Source organism: Colletotrichum scovillei (genome assembly GCF_011075155.1).
Source record: "Colletotrichum scovillei strain TJNH1 chromosome Unknown Contig00011, whole genome shotgun sequence".
NCBI classification, from domain to species: Eukaryota; Fungi; Ascomycota; class Sordariomycetes; order Glomerellales; family Glomerellaceae; genus Colletotrichum; species Colletotrichum scovillei.
The window spans coordinates 748,454-763,495 of record NW_023336269.1 but is presented as its reverse complement, the minus strand read 5'-3'; the positions used below and the strand labels follow the sequence as shown (position 1 = coordinate 763,495).

The window sequence follows — 15,042 nt, the reverse complement described above, 5'->3', positions numbered from 1 at the left end:
ATGCAAAGTCCAGTAACTCGGAAGTTACTTGCTACTGCGGGTGTTCAATGGATATTCTACACATCATTCAAGTGTCCTCCTGGCTTGCTCTCTATTCCGCAATCATCAGGTGGGCTTTTCAGAAAACTGTTTACTTTGAGCACGGTCGTCGGATGTTCCAATTTCCCTACAGCATATCTAATTACATGTCGAGGCACCCTCTGGTTTCTTGGACTAAAGAGTAGAGAGTCAAAATCATTATTCATTCGATGGCCCCCACTCAACGTAACTGACCGCGTATGACTTTCAGTGAGAACGCAGTACATCGTACAAGATCTGTATTGCTGAGTCATGTGTTCTCGCTGCACCTAAGCGTGTTGAGTTACTGCTTTTCTTTGTTGATTCAATCTCCGTCGCAGTATCTCTATAGACCCGCGGGAGGCCTTGGACGCGAATGCCGTCATCGGCTACTTGTTGTTTTCCCTGACGGGAGGCAATCTTCCTTAACACTCTTTACGGTGATCGTACTTGGTAACATGAGGAGAGTGGCAAAAATTTGGTTCATGACAGAATCGATTTACGTTTCTTGAATAACATGGTCGCGACAAGGCATCCTGTTTCAGGGATGCAAAAGTTTTGAAACGGGCGATAATGCAGGCCAACGAGTGTAGGGTGGTGGCTATCCGCAAAAAGGAAAGCGTCCGCAAGACCCATGTGCAGACAGGGATTGAACATCGAGTCCAATAATTAAAGGGGCTTGCGGTTGGCGTTTAGGCAAGCTTACTCCTCGCTTCTTAAAGATTCTGGATTCTTTCAGACCTGACTGAACGGATAGCCGCCGAGAATTGTCGTGTAAAAAGGGGGATGGCCTACCCAACTAGATGGTCTATGCCTACAAGTCGCATTATCCCCACTTGTTGACAGACAAGCACCCCCTAGCAACCCCATCCAAGAGTCCAAACTTTTCTTCTGTGCCGATTGCCCGGCCCCGAAGTTCGGGAAAGTCATCCTATTTTACTATGTCTTCACCGAGCTGTCCATATTGATTCTCGATGGCCCCTCCCAGGACGTTGTGGTCCGAAATGAATGAAGACTTATCGATGACGCGACATGTCTATTTTCTGCCCAGTCGTCAGACCAAATTTTCATATATCTTAGCCGACGTCGCTTAGAAGAGCGTTCCTTCGATGCGCCCACATACCGACTTACCCGGGAGCCAGATACCGCTTACCTAAGGTTAAGAAAAAAAAAAAGAACACGAGCCCCTGAACGATCATGACCCGTCTGCAAATCCCTTTCCGCCGATTGTCGGATTCGGTAAACTGGGTTCTCAGGTGAAGGTCCCAGCCGGAATACGAAGGAACACCTTGACTTTGCCTGTGGGAGGGTGTCATCGAAGTCACGTCCACCGCTTTCTCAAAATACATGTCCAATGCTGTCCAAGAGTGCCGACCTCATCAACATCAGCTTCGTGGTGTCAAGATCAAACGCACGCCTGATTGTTTGTATCTCTGATACAGCCAGTGGTCAATTCACCATTTAAGATTTGGGGATCTAGCCTCTGTAATGTTGATCTTAAGAACGACTGGGGAATAGCAGACATTCTAGTCCTGACGGGTCTGCTGCTTACTGCATGACTTGAGATCTCCGGTGGGTGGACCACGTTGTAAATGTGAGCCTCTGCTCAGCCATCCCTGTTGATACGAGCCAGGGGGTTAGAGTTGCTGATAAGGTTGCCAACTTCTCAGATAGAGGATTGTTAGTGGGAAACAGTCGTACGTTCAGACACAACGCATTCAAAATGTTCAAGCGTGGGATACCGTACGGAGTACTATGATCTGGATGAACAATAAGCTTGATATTTGAGTGTGTGCGACCAACAGAAGGTGCAGAAGTCATAGATCGTGGTGGAAAATAGAAGAGTCCCCGGCTATTGTTGCTGGGAATTTACGAATGGGCTGATCTCCCGGACTGTTCTCATCGTCGCATCGGACGAAAAAGCGGATAACAATGGAATAACACAGACGCTAGTAAACTTGAGTGTGGTCCATGTCCAATCAACTTTTGGAAACTAATCCATGGCAGGCATCGTGCGGCTCTGCCAAGTTAATTCACTTTGGACAAAACGGGATGCCCCACGAACGTGGTTCCCTTTTCGGCTGCATGCCGCTGCCAAAGGCGATGGCGTGAAACTTGGTCGGAAATTTAGAAGGGGCTTGATTACGTCGAGTATCCCTTTCTGGACGACAAGGCACAGCGATGGGCCATGGTCCAGTATTGAGAGTTGAGCTGAGAATACTTTATAAGAAGTTGGAAGGGCTTTCGTCTCATATGGCTTCCTGTTCGGTCATTCTCTTGCTCTCCAACGTTTCGTTCCTTGTCGCATTCCCTCCTTATTTCCCTACCTTTTACTCACTTTTTTAACTTCTTCGTTCGTTTTACAGACACAGGATGTCTTCCCTTCTTTTCGCTACCGGCCTCCTCGCCGGCCTGGCCCAGGCCTACACCCAGGTCAACGTTGCCTCCCCGTTCATGACCAAGAACATCGATCCCATTGTCTACCCCGGCCAGTACGACAAGTCTCACTTGCACTCCTTCTTCGGCTCCGACGCCGTCACCATCAACACCAAGACCAGCGCCGAGCTCCAAAAGGGCTGCACCAACGCCGAGAACCCCAACGACTTGTCCGTCTACTGGATCCCCACGCCGCTCTACACCACCGACGGCGGCAAGACCTACGAGCCCATGCCTCTCTCGCGCTTCAGCGCCTACTACAACCTTGGCGAGACTGAGGCCGAGGTCGCTATCCCCCAGAACCTCCAGATGGTTGCCGGCAAGGCCACCGCCACCACCGAGGGCGACATGATCGCCGACGCCCAGTCCTCGTGGGCCTGCGAGAACGGCGGCGGCGGCAGCACCGATGCCAACGGTTTCCCCTCCTCCACCTGCGGCACCCACCTCCAGCAGCTCCTCTACTTCCCCCAGTGCGTCAACACCGAGACCCTCGAGACCGCCTACAAGACCAAGCGCGGTGGCAGCTGCCCCTCCGGCATGAAGTCTATGCCTCAGCTCCGCTTCTCCATCCGCTACGACCTCCGCAAGGTTCTGCCCAACGGCTGGAGCGGCACCGCGCCATTCAAGCTCGCCTGCGGCCCTGCTTGGTGCTCCCACGGCGACTTCATCAACGGCTGGACCACTGAGGCTGCCACCAACATGCTCGCCACCACCAAGGAGAAGCAGAAGTTCTCTTCCGTCAACGGCGCCCTCGGCACCTACAACTCCGGCCCTACTTGCACGGCCACCGACGCTGACCCCTCCCACGGCACCGGCGACTACGCCGAGAGCGTTGCCGCCATGAGCAAGCGTGACGTTGAGTCCTGGGGTTGGTCCACCAAGTCGCGTTTCGTTCGCGCATAAATCAAGAGCATCACAGCATTTGTGGAGTTGAGCAGCGGCGTTGTTGTACATAGACCATCACGTGTCGGACACTTCTTTGTATCATACTACCTACTTTAGAGGAACGAACATACTTGGCTTGTTGAGCCAGCTGGAGAGCGCAGTAGAGGCTTGATTGCACTACTTGCACCGGTATACAAAAAACCCAATTTTTGACCATTACGTTGCCCACCATACATGTGACACGCTTGCCGAGTTAAGTTTTTCTCAAAGTCTATCGAAAACAACTAGGTGAATAAGAACTGCTGGCGTCGGCAATTATCGACTCTCCGAGCGGCTTGGCCACACGATGACCATGACGCAAGGTGCTAAAGCTGCAACTCGGTTGCAAAACCTGATGAAAGCCTGCGGGCTGTGAAAAGACTGTTCATCGGGGCCTCCCTTACTCTCCCTATAGGACGTGCGCTATAATCAGCGTTCCCAATAAGATCTTCTATGCTTAAGTTTGAGGTAAAGCAAGCGGCAGGCTATCAATGCCGTACAGCGGGGACCCGCTGTCGTCTGATCTAAACGACGTGGCAACCCGCGGGGTTGTTTCAAGACTAAAATTGCTGGTACATCTAAGCGATGATCAAGGAAACGATGTCAAGGCCAACGAGAAGAGAGAGAATCCAGGCAATTCTTTTCTTTATCGAGAGTATTTGACTACACTTGATACTTCGGCTACAGCTATTAAGAAACTCCATACTTATCTTCAGAGCCTCTTCCGGCCCCCGCAAAGACATGATAATTGTCCTCTTTATGCACCTTAGTCAACGTTATGATGCTGGGTCCTGACAATTGTTCTATTTTTCAGCTGCCGGCATCTTAAAAAGTCCAAGTATTTCTAGTAGAAAGTGCTCATATGTATGGTTGTCGGATTTTGGGATCGCGAATTCTTTACTGTGGCAGAAAAAGGTTTGGATTCTTCGTGGGTCAAGTCAGACTTGCTGCCTACCTGTTTTCGCGCCATCCGTCTCCTAAGCCTTTCCAATATGTGGCCCGAAGGCCTTAAGATATCATCAAAGTGCTATTGGCGCCTGGAGCTACTCCAACGACAGTGATTGAGTCCTAAAATGGCACATTACGCACAAATTCAGACTATCTATTAGAGAGTAAGTCGTTTTTCACCAAGGTCTTACATCACAAGTCAGTTCTCAGAAGATGTAGTGAATGCGCGGTCCGCCTAAGACTAAATTGACGCTTGAGCAACCACAACGGTCCGCGTCCAATCCGTAACTTGGAGGATGTAAATCGCAGTGCCCAATGCAGGGGTTGCAATCTCCCATGCCCAGTGTTTGCATGGTTGTCTGCTCAATTGTTAAATCGTTCACATATTTGCTCGTTTGTTCGTTGGTCAGTCGGTTTGCTGTTTCGATTTCGTCGCCAGTCAGATCAAATCGCACGCTCCCAACCAACCGAGGCGATCCACGCACGGGAAACCCGACTAAAAATGAGACTGAATTGCGCTGCACGGAATCTTGTCAAAACTCAAGTGCAAACATCTTCAAAGACTCATGGCAGACGTGCTATCGTTTAAAGCCTGCCCTGTTAAATGGTTGACAACGCGGACCAACGGCACAGCATATGCTGCTCCGCCCACCTGACTAAATGCCACCCACAGAGTGTAATTATTTGCGCCGGATGACATCTATCCGAGATGAACGCTTCAGGGCTCCAACCGTTGGTTATGGTACGATTTCCGATGTTTGCTCTTTGCCAAACCCCTGGGACTCGACCATTAACCCCGGCAGAGGCGCGTGCCGGAGCTACTCCAACCCGCGCCACGCGAATGCAACCCAAGACCGGAACCATCAGCACCAGCCCTAAATCGTTAGTCTTGTGAACTGCTGCGTTGGTCGCGGGCGAAATGTGTTAAGCTTCAATGGCTACACCAATCATCGACGCGGTTATGGAACCGTTGACGTCCTTCTGTCGCTGGCGGGCTTGGCGGAGTCCATTGGAATGTTTGTTGACCACGCGCTACTTCGCTAATCTCAGACACAACGACTTTTCTTTCCAGTGAGCCATATAGATGGAGAGTGACCTCGTAGGAGTGGAAAAGTTTAGTTTCCTATTGTACAAGGATAGCAGACCGCGTTTGGACCAAGACGCCTTTCCGTAATCCCAACGCTCTTGAGGGCATCTTTCGGACGAGATGAGAACCTCACTCGCCGGACCAGTGTCTATTGCTGCGATGCAGCTAGGCGTTACGGCCGAACTTCTTAACTTGCGCATGAGATCTGACGACGCAGTATGTAGGCTTTCCAGAAAAATCAATCGGGGGAAACCAAGCTAATGTTAAACAACTTTTAGTGCATGGTTCTCTCTGATCGATTACCGGGAAAGGTGTCATATCCCAATTCGACGCAGTACGCCATTTCCAACAACTACTGGTCAGCACCTCAAGCTGAAGTTCATCCAGCATGCTTTGCAACGCCTGAAAGCGCGGAAGATGTCTCCGAAATTATCAAAATCCTCACTTCTCTCGAAGCACAGTTCACAGTCAAGAGCGGCGGCCACACGGCGTTCGCAGGAGGATCGAATATCGAAGACGGTGTCACCATCGACCTCGCACGCATTAACAAGGTGACGGTGTCAGATGACCGTCGGACCGTGTCCATCGGACCCGGAAACCGCTGGTACAACGTCTCACAGGTGCTTGATCCACTGGGTCTCGCCGTCGTTGGGGGCAGGGTCAATGATGTTGGCGTCAGTGGGCTCATCCTAGGAGGCGGTATATCCTTCTTCTCGGGCGAGTATGGATGGGCTTGCGACAACGTGCGCAACTTCGAAGTCGTCCTGGCGTCGGGTGAGATTGTCGACGCCTCCACGTCTGAGAACCCCGACTTATACTGGGCACTTCGTGGGGGTGGAGGCTCTAACTTTGGCGTCGTGACCCGGTTCGACCTCGTCGCTTTCGAGCAGGGAGATGTGTGGCTTTACAACCCCATCTACACTCTAGCTTCCAGTTCAGATCTCGTGCCGGCATTCGTCGACCTGGTTGTTGATGGTCTACCATCAGACCACGATGCACACACGTTCTTCGTGATTGCGAACTTTCCAGGCTATGGCGACATCATTGCGAACTACATGTATCACGCTAAACCTCCAGTGGTTGCAGAAGATGTGCCACCCGTCTTCGCTGACGCGATTGCCGTTCCCGGGGCTGTTTCGACAACGACACTAGTGGCCAACGTTTCTACTCATACGATCAACCTTTCAGAGCCCTACGGTATGCGCAAGTCGTGGTCAGGTACTTCTATCTTCCTCAAAGAGGGCTCGGCCCAGTTCCTTCAGGACATCATCCCGTTGTGGCAGGCTCATGCCCAGGATCTTATGGCTGCCGCCGGCAAAACAAACACAACATTGTCACCTCTGCTCGTGTATCAGCCGATCTCAACCAACATCATCGAGGCGATGCAGAAGAATGGCGGCAATGCCCTCGGGCTCGCGCCTGAAGGTGGCCCGCTCGTTCATATTCAGGTCACCACGCACTGGGAGACGTCTAAATTGGACTGCCTCGTGGAGGAAAGTGTCGCAAAGCTGATTGATGAGATTGATACTCTTGCAGAGGCGAGAGGCCTTGCCGCAAAGTACATTTACATGAACTACGCGGGCAAGTATCAGGATGTCTATGGAGGCTATGGATCCGAGAACCACGACCGTTTGAGAAGAGTTTCCGATGTCTACGACCCGGAGAGGTTGTTGGAAAGGCTATGGAGGGGATATTTCAAGGCATAAGACTTGTCGGTTCTTGAAGTTTCCAGACATGCCTCCTTGGTGATACGAATCTTTTCAATCAACTATTTGTACATGATTCCACCCATGTAGGTACATTATACCTTTGCACGATCAACATGCATCGACGATGCTAATTGCATTCACAAGATCCGCTTTTCCCATAGCCACAATGTTGGAAAGTCAACTCATAATTGCCATGTTGGCTCGTGATGTACTGTAGACTGGCCTCAATTAGCTTGCTAATAAAGAGGCTGGTGCTTGATTTGGATGGATGTTTTTCATCTCGCGACCAGCCAAAATAATTATATCGCATCTGACTAACATTCGAAACAACAGCTAACACGTAAACCGAGGGCAATCCTCAATTTGGATTGAACTCGGGTTTGAAGCCAAAATTGATTTCGGGGATGGTTTAAACTTCCGCTCAAACCTTCCGAATCTGATGCTAGGTTCGCTCGGGTGTGCCCCGAGCACGATGGATAGAAGCTGAGCAGTGAAGATATGCCCAGACTGATTGCTTGTATTTAATGATTATTTGGATTATGAGAAGGTCCGCTCTTTAAAAATTGTTCCCTGTAGTCTGCGATATCATGGCACTATGGGAACTTGGGAAGGCGTCATTGGCTGCTCTATTGTCTCCAAGTTGTTACAATCTGAAACGGTGAATCACAAATAGGCCACAAAACTGGACTATAGATTTTGAGTTAGTGGGCAGTATAGTCATCCAGGTTCACACTCGTATGAGCGATATGGTCTGTTCTTCTGTGAAAGAGTCCTATGGGTAATATCGCGAAATTACTCGTTGCGAGAACTCCAGCATCTGGCAAGGGAAACCTAGTTCAACAACATTGGTTGCGCCTTGGCAAACTTGTGAGGCAATTATTAGTCAGCTTTTATCCTGTGGTTTGAGGTCAAGCGAACACTCTGTGGGGCACGCCGAGATAATGAAGACGCCGATCTCGCTATATCTAATCAATCTCTCAAACTTAATCACCTACTAAGCACTGTGTTTAAATATCAAGAGAAGGCCTGTCTACTTGTAGATCTCTTTGATCTGTATTCATGTCTTGTCTCAAGTTCTCCTACACGTAAACACCTCATTGTCACTTCGCCGACCACGAATTGCTTCGGACAAACCCGCCGATCACCACTCTAGCATCCGTTCATTCGACCAGCCCCGATAAGCTGACAAGATCAGCCCACCCAGAAGAACATCATGGATATCCAAATTTCGCCAGCGACGATAGATGACATCCCAGAAATCCTGGAACTCACCCAGAAAGCACGCGTGGACATGTACCCGCATCTGGACGAGCACTGGCGTGCCATGAAGGCTGAGCAAGATCTCGCAACGTTCCAGAAGACATTTTTCGATCACCCAGATGGCGCCTTTATCGTCGCGCGATCAGAGAACCAAATCATTGCGACAGTTGGATATCAACACTACGATTACCGATTTCCGCAGCTCACTCCACTGCCCGACGGCGTGGTTGAAGTCGTGAGACTTTTCGTGGTCCCAGCTTGGCGGCGCGGCGGATTGGCATCCCGATTAGTTTCGGCTTTGGAGAAGGCAGCGAGAGAAGCGGGCCTGAAACAGTTGTATCTTCATACCCATCCATTCCTGCCAGGAGCGATCAAATTCTGGGAACGGCAGGGATTCGTCGTTTTGGATATTGATCGAGATGATGCTGTATGGCAGACAACACATATGAGCCGTAACCTAGAAGGGTGATTTCAGCTCTAATCAAAACTATGCGAGGTTGTTTGATGCCAACGTCACGAACTGCGAGTCATCGTTGTATGGTCAAATAATTAGTAGTAATCTTTAGGTTTGCAGTGAAAATGATTACCGAGGGGAGACAAATTATAGACATTGACTACCTTACATAGTTGCGGATCATAGTCTACCATGATGCTTCTCAGAATGAAATTACTACATGTGACACTAAACCTTCAAACAGGCGTTGACAATCCTCTGTACCTTTTGATCCTTGTCCGCGAAATCGTCTCCCAACTTCGTGATATCGGAAGCCGAGAGCCCCCTGCGTGCCTTGGCCGCCTCGCCGAAAGCTTCCTTCTCCGATCTCGCGCCGGTACCGAAGCCGCCTACAAGTAAGTCAAACCCCCCACTTCCTGGCACCCCCCTGTTTCTGGCACCCACAAAAACGATGGGATCACAACCCAACCTCCTCATTACTATTAACTATTGATCCTCAACCACACCCACTACAATACAACTGCCAGCCTCACTAGGGCATTCAGAGTCGCTGGATTCAGCCGTAATAACCTCCTTTTCACCCGCTTCGATTTGAGCCCGATGGATATCCCTGATGTTCGCAAACTTCGTGTTGGGATCGATCTGAACAGTCTTCCTCTTCCTAACTGCAGCGTTGGTAACTTGAGCCCTCAGGTGAGCCAGCTGCTGCTGGGCAGCTGCCAGTTGCCAGGCCTGCTCTGTGAAGCCTTTTTTCACCTTCCTGAACAGCAGCCGTTGAGTGCTGGTATCATTGTCGAGTTGGGTGTATAAGTGCAGTTGACCGCTGAGCTCTGCCAGCTTCCTGGGTGTCGACCAGACCACTGCAGAGGAAGCAGAATCCCATGGCTCAACAGGGGTAGTTTGTTGACCATTATGGCATCGCTTTTTGCCCCGACTGGTTGGTTTGGGTGTGGTGCTTAGCAGAAGGCTCAGGTAATACCATAGGGTTCATCAGGGGCTTAACCATCGCTACAGGGTGTAGACCAGTCCACTTCCAACCACTTCTGATGTTCGAGACTGATAGACCAGCAAGTCGAGCCTTCTGGTAACAGTCCAGGAAGTTCCTTTTACCTATAATGGTAGAGTCGTTCCATTGAGACAAGTAACCGAGCTCCTTCCGATAGGCTGACTTAACAGGGCTGAAGACAGACTGGTCAAGTGGCTGGAGGACATGAGAGGAGTGTGGTAAGAACAGTAAATGGATATTGTTAATATAGCAATTCCACATGAAGTCTGTCGTCGTATGACCCATGCCCATCCACAATCAACAGTCGAGCCTCGCCCTCAGCCTCGGGCATAGTCTGTGGGATAAACACCTTCTCTAACCATTCAATGGCAGTTAAGTCTGTAGTCCAGCCATTATCTGTTGCTGTAAACTCCCACCCATCGTATGGAACCAGATGTAATGGAAACCACTGTTGTTGGACCGTCTTCCCTTGAAAATGATAAGAGGACGAAGTGCCCTACCCAAGGCTGAGATACACTCAATGATAGAGACCCATGCCCTCGACCCAGGTTGTTTCTTGCGAACAGACGTCGTCTCAGCCATGCCCAGCACTAACCCATTAGCTCCCTGACCCTCGAGGATGCCAGTCTCATCCATATTATATCTGTTGGCTGGTTTGATGTCCTTGATCTCAGGGATAGCAAGGAACTTAAACCAGTTCCTAATGACCTCAGTAGATGCCCCATTAACGCGTCTAGAATCGATGGAACGACTTCTCTGAACCTTAATGATAGGGTTCCTTCTCACGAAGGCATAGATCCAGCCTTTTCCTAATGGTTTGGTATCCCCAGCAGCAGCCAGAACTCGCTCTGCGAATTCCTTCACCTGTTGGTGCGTTGGTGCGAGGCCCAGCGAAGCCTGAATGCGAACCCATTGTGCCAGCTTACTCTCCTGGTCAGGAGACAGCCTCTGCCAGTCAGCAAAAGCCACTTTCCTAGTCTGACCACCTTGGAGACGTAGTTGGAGGGTTGATCGTGGTATCCCATACTCCAATGAGGCTCTCTTTTGACTCTTGCCGTTTGAGATGTCCTCGAGAGCCTGACGAAGCTGATCTTCGGTATATTGAGGCATTAGATATAGAAGAAGGTATGTGCAAAAAATGAGCCCATTTGGACTCGAATTGAAAATGTTGTGATAAAAGGAGGTTGGGGGTGGGCATTGCGTTGTGGTGGATTTTCGCGTTTTTGTGGGTGCCAGAAACAGGGGGGTGCCGGGAAGTGGGGGGTTTGACTTATATCCATATTCGCCGGCTACCATGTACTAAACCAATCGAAGAGCGTTTGTGGTTAAATCTCGTTGCCAGTAAGCAGAGAAACTTAGAAGATGCTGCCGACGCTGCAGAGAAGGCCGCCAAGGTTGATGGCCTTGAGGATACCTCCGACGAGGCCAAGGACGATGGGCAGAAGGCCGGCAAGGACCTCAAGGAGGAGGCCAATGACACTGCCAAGGACGGAGCAGACGAGCTGCAAGAGACCCTCGATGAGGCCGTTGAGGGAGCAGAGGAGGTGGAAGACGACGGTAAGGAGGACGAAGACGATGGGGCCGAGGAGCTCGAAGATGCCTATTGAATGGTTAGCGGGAGTCACTCTGAATGGTCGTAAATTGTTTTGTAAACTTACTGCAGCCGAGAACCTTGATGACATGCTTCAGGCAGTAGATGATGTCAAAGATGAGCTCAAGGACGCAGGAGATGATCTTCTCCTTCTCCTCGCCGACAATCTCGACAGTCTCGCCAAGGCACTCGACAATGTCGCCGACCAGGGAGTGGATCAGGCTGATGATGATGGTGACCTCGCTCTTGACGAGCTTGATGATGTCGGCCTTCTTCTGGCCGATCTGGCCCTTCGTGACACCGTCAACGGTGGAGTTGATGGTGGAGCAGTGCTTCTTGACCTCGACGATGGTGTACTGGATCTTGGTGTAAACGACCTCAGTGCGCTTATCGAGGACGTCGGTCTCGGGAGCAACGGGGATGTGGACGACGGGGACCTTGGCGACGTCAGGGACCTTGGCGACGTCGGTGACATCCGTAGGGAGGCCCGGAATGGCAGGCGCCGCGAGGGAAGTGGCGAAGAGGGAGGAGATGGCGACAAGGCCGAGGTTGAGGAACTTCATTTTTGCGGTTGGGGGGTTTGGTTCGAATTAGTTAAAGAGTGTGGTGTAAGTTGGATTAAAGAATGACGAAGAGACAGAGCTGAAAGAGCCGGATAGTCTGAAAAGAGTGACTGAGTGAGAATGCTGAAGCTGGATGAAGAAAGGTCTCTATTCTGGCGGAGTTGTCAAAGGCTTAAGTACCTGGAGGACGTGAGGTCGACGCACGAACAACACCTATCATGACATCCTCATGGAGAGAATCATGACCCTCAACAATTCCCCGAGGATGCCGATCGCAAACCTCCACAAGGTTTCCCAATGCAGCTCGAAATTATCCCTTTAGGTGCAAGATCATGGGTCGTTTCCTAGTTTGTTCCATCAGCCTCTCCTTGGCTACCTCTATTTCCTAATCATCCTTCCAAACCCTTGACGAGAGTTCGTCATGGCGGCAGACAGCCTCCCGTGCCCCCGGCTAGTCAAATGTGAAAAGTTGACGATCAGAGCTGACCTGGCAGGGCAGCTATTCTGCTTCGGGGATTTTAGTGGGAGACGTCCCCATGAAGAACCCTTGACGTTGACGATCGTTACTCCACGGATGCTCCGCGACGACGTCAAAACGTTCGTTAGCCACATGTAGGGAGAGACACGATGAAATTAAGCTTGGCATGCTTGCTAGGTGCCGTTCGACCGTTGTCCTGCAAGCTCAAAGTAAAAACTAGAAGGAAAAGTTTGCCCTTGCTTATCCGCACCTGAAGTCGATAGTTTGGTTGTCAAATCAAAAGTCAAAGTCGGTCGACTTTGTTAGCGGGCAATTGTCTCAGCGCCGCTTTGTGAACCAAAGCAAACCAAACCCAATTTCGAGATTGTCGCTGAGCTTCTGGGCCGGAAACAATGTTTTAGTGAGCTTTTCGTGGCTTTCGGAGGCTCGGGCCCCCCCAGAGATCAGCGGATTCGCGGGTTGCTTGGCAAGGGTTGCCGATGATCATCATTTGAGACCACAGCCAAATCCCGAATTGGATGTTACCCTCTTCACGAGATCATAGTCCAGAAGGTTTCGTAGGTCAGAGGCGGTGAACTTAAAACAATAGTCCTGTGATGGTCGCGATGCAGGGCGGCAGGCCGTTCCAAGGTGCGCACTGCGTTGGATCACCAACCTGAGTTGCTGACTCTTTGACCCCTTTTTAGGGCATTCAGCTTTTGCCGCGGCTTGCTCCCGGCCTTTCGAACCCAATTTACCGGGACAATTTCCCTTTTCTCGGGTACTAAGATCAGCCAGCCATTCCAAAAGATTATCTCTTCCTCTCGGTGTGATCAGATAGATCTAACGTCGCAAGCAGAGATTGCAGGAGACTGGGCGAGGAGGAAGTCGGGAGCATGCGGCGCTAAGTGAAAGTGCCGGCAGAGACTGTCATCGAAAATGGCGTTGTGATGAAGACAGCCCAGGAGTCCAGGACTCAGGAGGCAGATGAGAGATGCCCTGCACGGACAAAGCGACATCACCAGGGGAAATTCAGACAGCCCACATTGTTTGGTCTCATGCGTGCGCCAAAGTCGTCTGAATTTCTCATCCCGCTGGCTGGCTGTTGTCTTGCATTCGCTGGACGATGATGCGACCCCTGGCTTCAGTTGCGGGGGATGAGAGGCTGGGGGTCTCTTTTCATCCTCTAGAATCTCCTCCATCGGATATGACCAATGGCTTTAGCCCCCTTTTCGTAGCTATTATAGCATTGCAAGAAGGATTTTGGCTCATCCCCCCGGCCAATACGATGATGATATGGGCGGAATTGCCGACATACCTCTCCGCAAGGGAGCGCGAGGCGCGAGGTCGTGTTTTACACCAGAATTGTCTCCACGTGTATCAAGTTGCCGATCCATCCGCGGCAAGGATGGGGCTAGATCATTCAAGCAGGTAAGTCTTACCGATTGGAAAGACGAAAGAAAAAGATACTGGTGTTTTGATCTTCTTCCTTTGGGAGATCGGCGGATGAATTCGGGGATCAGCCGCATGGGAACCGAAGAATGTGAGGTCGCGTGCGAATGCGGGAGACAAAACCACACAAGCCTTTCTTGCATTCTCAAGTTGATGGAAACAATGAGCTTCCCGTGCCTTGGCAAGACACGGGAGTGGCAAGCTGGTTGGGAACACTCTAAACACCAAGACTTGGCTTCTACGTTTTTTTGCTTCTTCAATCTGAGGTAGTCCGCTCAACTTCTTCAACGATGATTTTCCCTTTTTTGGATGATGCGTGTCACCGCCCCGACACTCGATCGCCAGTACGCCAGTACCATTTGAGCCTCGGAGGAGCCCGACCACTTACGAAGCCTACCGCCGAGTCTCACTCCGCGAAATGTCTGAGAGCATGCCATCTCAAGGAGAAGCCTGCACAGAGTTCTGGGCATGACAGATGGCAGGTGACAGATGACACCAGACGCGAGCGCCGTCCAATCCTCCCCTCGTGTAATGCGTTGCACCTTCGTTTTCATCATCGCCTTCAGCTTCATCCCATCTCGAATGCATGTGTCAGCGTTACGCTCACCACTGACAGCCACATCAGCCGCAAGTGGCGGACGCGAACCAGGCGCGCAGGGAGATCCTATCCTTGGCAAGTGAAACATCAAGCGTTCGGGCCTATCACGGCGTGGTCGCTGCAGCGGTGACCCACGTCCAGACGGGCCCAAGACGGGTTTCACAAAGCTTTTCAGTCTTCTTTTCCCCTTCTTTTCAGGGGAGATGGCTGCGCGGTGGCCGCGGCCGACATGTTAGGCGGCTGCGACCCGAGTCGGTTATGCCAGCCGACGGTGACTGTGCCTTTGTCAGTGATGCTCTCGGTTCGGTTGGGCGCGTGGTGCAGCCGCCGTGGGCAGCGGGGGCAGATCAAGATGGAGCATCCTTGAGGTAGATCTGTTTGGCTGACTGAGTTCAGAGACGCATACGTTTACATGTCGGGAAAAACTCTGTGAAATGCGCACAAGTTGGTTCGAGTTCTTCGCGTGCTCGCAACTGAATTACGTCAAGCGAGTCGTGGTG

The 15,042-nt window shown here is 51.0% G+C and overlaps 5 protein-coding genes across 5 annotated transcripts; 3 read left to right on the top strand and 2 right to left on the bottom strand.

Moving 5' to 3' along the window:
* The first annotated feature begins 2,341 nt into the window (after positions 1-2,341).
* Positions 2,342-3,483, top strand: HER10_EVM0008961 (uncharacterized protein). Its single transcript, XM_035478466.1, has one exon. The coding sequence runs from the start codon at positions 2,431-2,433 to the stop codon at positions 3,394-3,396; it is 966 nt and encodes a 321-aa protein (XP_035327109.1). The 5' UTR covers positions 2,342-2,430; the 3' UTR covers positions 3,397-3,483.
* A 2,089-nt stretch (positions 3,484-5,572) lies between these two features.
* HER10_EVM0000567 (FAD binding domain-containing protein) lies at positions 5,573-7,158 on the top strand (the record flags this gene model as incomplete). Its single annotated transcript, XM_035470342.1, has 2 exons — positions 5,573-5,668; positions 5,731-7,158. The coding sequence occupies 2 exons, from the start codon at positions 5,573-5,575 to the stop codon at positions 7,156-7,158; spliced, it is 1,524 nt and encodes a 507-aa protein (XP_035326467.1).
* A 989-nt stretch (positions 7,159-8,147) lies between these two features.
* HER10_EVM0000877 (acetyltransferase) lies at positions 8,148-8,917 on the top strand. The gene has a single exon (XM_035470644.1). It carries the CDS (start codon positions 8,375-8,377, stop codon positions 8,888-8,890), a length of 516 nt encoding a protein of 171 aa, XP_035326499.1. The 5' UTR covers positions 8,148-8,374; the 3' UTR covers positions 8,891-8,917.
* Positions 8,918-9,361: 444 nt separating this feature from the next.
* HER10_EVM0005333 (transposase) lies at positions 9,362-10,991 on the bottom strand (the record flags this gene model as incomplete). The annotated part of the gene is made up of 4 exons (XM_035474954.1): positions 9,362-9,760; positions 9,798-10,025; positions 10,192-10,349; positions 10,382-10,991. The coding sequence occupies 4 exons, from the start codon at positions 10,989-10,991 to the stop codon at positions 9,362-9,364; spliced, it is 1,395 nt and encodes a 464-aa protein (XP_035326851.1).
* A 62-nt stretch (positions 10,992-11,053) lies between these two features.
* On the bottom strand, positions 11,054-12,159 carry HER10_EVM0005684 (uncharacterized protein). Its single transcript, XM_035475290.1, has 2 exons — positions 11,540-12,159; positions 11,054-11,481 (listed from the first exon to the last, which is right to left on the bottom strand). The coding sequence occupies exons 1-2, from the start codon at positions 12,033-12,035 to the stop codon at positions 11,237-11,239; spliced, it is 741 nt and encodes a 246-aa protein (XP_035326869.1). The 5' UTR covers positions 12,036-12,159; the 3' UTR covers positions 11,054-11,236.
* Positions 12,160-15,042: the final 2,883 nt, after the last annotated feature.

Bases quoted from the DNA above. Each gene is read 5' to 3' on its own strand.
- HER10_EVM0008961 (XM_035478466.1), top strand. From the start codon at position 2,431: ATGTCTTCCCTTCTTTTCGCTACCGGCCTCCTCGCCGGCCTGGCCCAG.
- HER10_EVM0000877 (XM_035470644.1), top strand. From the start codon at position 8,375: ATGGATATCCAAATTTCGCCAGCGACGATAGATGACATCCCAGAAATC.
- HER10_EVM0005684 (XM_035475290.1), bottom strand. From the start codon at position 12,035: ATGAAGTTCCTCAACCTCGGCCTTGTCGCCATCTCCTCCCTCTTCGCC. The intron at 11,482-11,539 runs GTAAGTTTACAA...ACCATTCAATAG, and splicing joins CATCAAGGTTCTCGGCTGCA to GCATCTTCGAGCTCCTCGGC.